Source organism: Coffea arabica, chromosome 6c (genome assembly GCF_036785885.1).
Source record: "Coffea arabica cultivar ET-39 chromosome 6c, Coffea Arabica ET-39 HiFi, whole genome shotgun sequence".
Taxonomy (NCBI): domain Eukaryota; kingdom Viridiplantae; phylum Streptophyta; class Magnoliopsida; order Gentianales; family Rubiaceae; genus Coffea; species Coffea arabica.
Genome location: NC_092320.1, coordinates 13174727 through 13180726, shown reverse-complemented (window position 1 = coordinate 13180726; position 6000 = coordinate 13174727). Strand labels below are relative to the sequence as shown.

At 35.6% G+C, this 6000-nt stretch overlaps 1 protein-coding gene across 2 annotated transcripts; it reads right to left on the bottom strand.

Annotated features, from left to right (window-relative positions):
- Window positions 1-236: 236 nt before the first annotated feature.
- LOC113691720 (uncharacterized) lies at window positions 237-5962 on the bottom strand. Of its 2 annotated transcripts, none has more exons than XM_027210001.2 (8): window positions 5532-5962; window positions 5052-5176; window positions 4906-4943; window positions 3400-3510; window positions 3209-3288; window positions 2941-2977; window positions 1041-1082; window positions 237-686 (listed from the first exon to the last, which is right to left on the bottom strand). In XM_027210001.2, the coding sequence occupies exons 1-8, from the start codon at window positions 5784-5786 to the stop codon at window positions 619-621; spliced, it is 756 nt and encodes a 251-aa protein (XP_027065802.1). In that variant the 5' UTR covers window positions 5787-5962; the 3' UTR covers window positions 237-618. The 2 variants fall into 2 exon arrangements, with proteins under 2 accessions (XP_027065802.1, XP_027065803.1); XM_027210002.2 differs by having other exon boundaries at window positions 401-686; window positions 3400-3483; window positions 5532-5920.
- Window positions 5963-6000: the final 38 nt, after the last annotated feature.

Sequence of the window (6000 nt, the reverse complement as noted above, 5' to 3'; positions counted from 1 at the left end):
GTTTTTTCCATCTCAGCATACTCAGCTGGTTAGAGCAAAGGACTGGTGCCAAGAGCCTCAACAACATTTTTCCTATTTTTGCACACCCCTTCAAGATTCAAGAACATATGATTAACCCCAGCAAATGTTACTTGATTCGCAGGCTTAAATTCTAAACCAACTGCCACCAATTTCCACCTTCAGTGAAGGGTGAGGCAAATAAATGAATATTCTCAAGCTCTCAAGCAAACATCAGCTATACAAGCCAAACTTGGAAAAGATTACCATAAATGAACAGTATAAGCATCTACAGCATTTAAGTTCTAACAGAAACTATTGATGGAATATTATCCCAGACAAATTGTTGTCGTTCATGCATGAAGAGCATAATATGCCGTTTTTAACTGCACAAACAAGAGCCTTTGGCTACATTGGCCATCCTAAGCGATACATCGGGTCAGTCTGGAAGCAATAACAAGAAAACCAAGTTCTGTGTTTACTCAGCCAAGTGCTATTATCTCGCTGAGTAACATTACTGATGCAGAGGACCTTAAAAGCCTGCGTCAGCCTGCCTTGATTAGAATTAGTTTTTTGAAAGTAATAGGAGATTGTGACAGTATACAAGAAAAATTTAATGTGTCAATGGTTCCTTCTTCTTGATGCAATTTCCGAAGCCCAAGCTTTACCAATGTTCGTTTGGAACTTCCCTGCGAGAAAGAACAGCAGACAAATTAACTATTGTTCCTCACGCTCTATAGTTCTTCCAATGTACACTACTGAAACTCGAGAAAGTGAGGCATTTAAATTTGGAGAAAAATGCCAAGAACCTCCAACAAACTAGAGATTTCATGTTTATAAACTACATGGAAATGCGATCAGTCTAAAACAATTACTGACAATATATTGAGGGAAAACAGAAATTCAGCAACAAAATGCAAACCATAGAAAATGCATCCTGTTCTTCCAGTAAAAACTTTAGTGAGTAAAATATCAGTATCCAAATGGAACAAATATCACAAGAATTGGAACCAAAGTTATTTGAATGAGCCAATACAACATACCTGCTGTTGACTGGAAAAACTCGTCCAAATCCTTCCCTTGCTCTGCATAATACAAGAATCTCTTTTCAGTTTCTATACAAGTTTCTCCAAACATGAAGACATGCATTAGATAGCACAATCCAGGGTAAGCAGATTAAGATGAAATTACAAGCAAATACAATTACAAAATGCTTCATACTGGAAACTCAACTCCAGAGCAAAACCTACTTATTCCAGACAACATTAGAACGTAGGAAAAAGCAGCAACACAACCACATTTAAGAATTAAGCCTAGCCTGAACATTGAGTTCAACAAACGCTACCAAACTCGCGGTCAAGCTTCAGCATCTTTCGCAGCAGCTAAGCCATGCTCATTCTATCACAAATTCAGTATAGGCCTTCAGAATCTATTAACTCTAATATCTTTTAGTGAAAACCAAACGAATAATCTCCTTTGAACCCCTTACCAGCCAAGACAGCAATACGTACAAGCAGTTCTACAGTTCAGATTGGATCAAATTCATAATCTCATCCACTTTTGAACCTTAACATATAATCCTCGGGCATTAGTTACTACCTACCCCCATTTCTAGATAAATAAATCAAACATTTTTGTATGGAAAAGTTCTTCAGATTTGGTTTCCTACTCCATAATGTTAACAGACACAAAATCAAACTCCAATTCCCTGCCACACAACCAACACAAATAATTCAATTTAGATGCCATCCACTATTCAATCCATCCACATCAAGGAATTAAGAAAAGGCATCAAAAGCATAGAAAACATATGATGTTAAGAAAGGAAGCATTCATCACAGGCTCATCATGTTTTTGGTGTAAAAGATGGTACAGCTAATAAGCTGCACCCCACTTTTTTTAGGTCTCTGCCTGCCTAAATTACCTTTTATTCAAAAGATTGTCAGAATATTTCGAAACTAGGCAGATTTATGAAATAGAAAAAGGTAAATATAAGGACATTTCAAGGAATTTGGCAATTAATGATAAATTGAAGAGAAAAAAGATGTAGGACAAATAAAACAGAAAACCTTCAACAACAAAAACAGAAGAGTCGAGAGTATTTTGCTACAAGATCAAGAGCAAGCAGCCTAAGGACTTTCATTTTCTACTTTCAAATTGCAGCTGCCCAAATTAAATTTGTGTGGGAGGCTTAATCGCTTTTCTCCTAACCAGATATGCAAAATCATTTCTTGAGGAGAACTCTTGAAAAAATAAACTGAGAGAGGAAGACGAAGAAGAAGACAGCTCTGTGCCAGACCTTGAAGCCTAATCACAAAATACAATATATTTTAATGCAGGATATGAGTCAGCATGGTGGTTATTCCGGCCCCATAAAACATCATTAATTTATTGGAAAAGGAAAGGAGAAAAGAATAAGTGCTTTGGCTTTCAGGATGTGAACTTTTATCGTTATGTAGGCTCAACTTAGAGAAAAACATTAAATTTTCAATGCACTGTGGTGCTGCATATCATGCAATTGTTCAATTTTGAAGGATAAATGTGTATTTCCTATCTCAAGTCCTCAAATTAAACTTTTGTTGTCTACAATGAAGGAATGAGATTGCTAAATCATCCTCATACCATCTCCAACTTCTCTTGTTATTATTATTTTGTGTTTTTTTTTTTAACAATTACCTAATTTCATGCAGTCCAGAACTTGATACAACAAATTCAAGATGGAGCATTGGGGACTAACTGAAAGGAGATGAAAAGTACCAAGATTCAAGTAGTTACTTTTACACGCCTGAAAGATCACCCAGAATAAGCAATATTTGCATTCTTATAAACACTCAAAGGACAATGTTAAAATTAAAAAGAACAATAAATATAATATTGAGCTATTAAAATTCTGCTATAGCTAAGCGACCAAGTACTTTATAGATACAAGCATACAAGGCTTACCATTTTCATACTCCAAGGCTTGAAGAATCATTTCCACCTGAATAAAAGAACAGTGATCAGATGGCCTTGCTACTGTCCATGGGTTACATATGTGAAGGATGTACAACCATGCAAAGACAGTTTGTGGGGGGGAGGGGGAGACAGATAGAAGATAATGACGGTGCAAGAAATCACGGGTAAATGCAAAATGAGGTAGAATCCATTTAACAATTATCAAAATCATTGAAGATCCTAGATTCTTCCTACTCTCAATGAAATCTTGTCTTACCTTGTCCAAGTCCTTAACCACCTTAGCTTCTAATGAAGTATTTTCTTCATATTCAGTCCACAAATCAGCTATCTCCTTAGCTGCAATGAGTAAAATCATAAAGCAAGAAATGAGTTTGACATGCTTTTGAGTCTTTACACGCAAATACACTGCAAACAGGAAGGGAAGGAGAGCGAGGCAGAACAAGATACCTTGTGGGCCTCCACCAAGTAATTTGCACATGTGCTCCAGCGCCTCTTGCTCCCTCTGACTCTTTTCAAGCTTAGAAATCCCATCTGAAGGTGTGATGTCACCAACAATAGCTATTGGAGGAAATAAATAAGGTCCACGGCTTGCAGATAAGAGGTGCAAAATGAAAAATATACTCAGAATATGGCAACATAACATGACAGAAACACCTATGATCTAATAGTTCATTTATCTAGCTCGTGGCTGAGCTATGTATGAGGCATATAATTTTTTAAAAAAATTTATTTTTAGGCCACTAATTTATCCATGTGGCCCCACTGACCAAAGTAAATTATACATTTAAGGTATTGGGTTGTTAAACATTTTGTCTGGTCCCTGATAATTGGTAGAAATTCAATAGAATTGTATATTAACGAGTAATTTAATAACCATTTTGAATAAAAAAATTGATTATTATAAGTCTATTTTAGGGAGTTTAGTTTACTTGGGAGTTTTTCTATTTGCAAGAAAACAAATTGATAATGGTACTTTAATGGGTTATAGAGCACATACGGTTCTTTACATCCTCTTGTTTTATTTATTGATAATTTATGTGGCTAATTCTTATCACTTTACTATGTGGATATTATTGTTGTTATATAACTTAGAACAAAAAATAACTCTAATCTATTGATGCCTGCTACTGCATATAGCTATATGTTTTCCTTGTACCGAATAGATGACTAGGTCATTTTAACCACTTGAGCTTACCTAAAGAACATCAAGATGCTATTCTAGCACAGTAGGAATGTAAATGAGGGCATAGTTAATTCAATAACTAGGCACAAAAATCCAAACTGATAACGCATATTGTACAAGTCAGCATCCCAATAGAGTAGCTCGTTTATTTTTCAATTCGAGTGATCAAGTAGAGATGTATTATGATACAATGTTGTAGTTCAATTCTGATTTCGTAGTTTGATTTCTTGATTATGCATGATAAGCCGAAATAAGTGGCTGCAAAATTGAAGTTGATAGTCTTAAAGTTGAATCATAAACGTATACATCTTCAGTAATTAATTGAAGTATAATATTGGATCTTCAACCATATACAGAAAAAACCTTCTCTAACCTCAAATAGGTAGGAATAGAAAAACAAGAGCAATTAAGGTTTCTAAAATGACATGCCATTACAAAGGCACCAAAAAGGTGACAATACTTAGAATGCCTCCAAAAAGATATTATTGCTTGGATTCTGTCCATAATTTACAAAGAGAAACAAATGCAAGATGTTAATCATCAAAGTACAAAACAGACATTAGTTCACACGTACATATGCAAACATAGTACTGCTAAAAGTTGCTCCGCCACTTCACTAAGTAGATTGAGAATTTCATACTATTGAGAAAGCAACATTAACTCACTCAAAGCCATACTGGATTGTATTACAAACTTTTACTCATTTTAGAATTACTAAATAGATAATCGATCAGAAAATATTAATCTGAGTTGCTAAAATTCATTCTTACCTTCAGCAATATCATGCACAATCGCCATTTTTATGCACCTGCATAACAACAAAACTTTAAACTTTTAAATGATTTCTCGTATTCAAGCCTGAATAAAGTCGAAAATTTTTATAAAAAAAAAAAAAAAAACATGACAAATAACCGACTTGTCTCGATTGACACCAGGAATATCAGCAGCAATTAGAGCCATTACTCCCATCCGATACATGTGATCAGCAATTGATTCTGGATTCTCCACCCCTTTCTTTACCCATCCAGCTCTCTTTGTCGTCTAAGCATCAGTACACTTCCATCACAGTTATAAACTTCAAAAAGCATGGGATGCAACAGACCAACGGAAAAAAACATAATACTGGCCCTATTCAAAACACTACTACTTAATCCTTTTCGTTTCAATAACAAACCAAAGTTCTGGAGGCAAGCATATCTCCTTGCACCTTGAAATACACTTTATCTCCCCAAAATACTAAATTTCCAAGATATTTTGAACAATGCACTGGCATATCAAACGCAATTCAACCCGCTTTGATATGAAATGTGTGAAGCGTAAATAATGCATCCAAATGAAACAAAAAAAAAAGGAGCAGAAAAAAAAACAGGCGAAAGGTACAGATGATCGCAATTACCTTGAGGCGGTGGCAGAGAGTGAGAAAATCGATAGCGGAGGCAGAGGAACGAGAGGCAGGGGATGAAGAAGAAGGAGAAGAAGCAGCAGCAGCATCTGAACGTTCGGAAGTGGCCATTGAAGAAACCCTAGAAGATGAAGAAGAAGAGGGAGATTTTCGACATGCTCGGAAACTGGCACCGTTAATAGTGAATCTCAGCTGAGTGGAGCAGCTGATGCCTACTAACAACGTCGATTTGAAAATTGCTCGACTCATTTGTTTTTTTCTGATTTTAATTTTAGTTTTCAGCTCTGTAACGAATTTCCGAGGGGCTTTTTGGATTTGGAAATTCGGAAAATTACTTACTCGTGTTGGATTTATTTGGATATGCGCTTTCCGGGGGAAGAACGAAAATTGTGAAAGTGAATATCTGCGGTATGTTTTGACCAAAAAAAAAAAAGAATATCAGCGGTATATAGTATATACTGGT

Excerpts from the sequence above, each read along its gene's own strand:
- LOC113691720 (XM_027210001.2), bottom strand. The coding sequence starts at position 5,786 with ATGAGTCGAGCAATTTTCAAATCGACGTTGTTAGTAGGCATCAGCTGC. Across the intron at positions 4,944-5,051 it reads CCTGGTGTCAATCGAGACAA|GTGCATAAAAATGGCGATTG; the intron begins GTCGGTTATTTG and ends GTTGTTATGCAG. Across the intron at positions 2,978-3,208 it reads TGGTTAAGGACTTGGACAAG|GTGGAAATGATTCTTCAAGC; the intron begins GTAAGACAAGAT and ends TCTTTTATTCAG.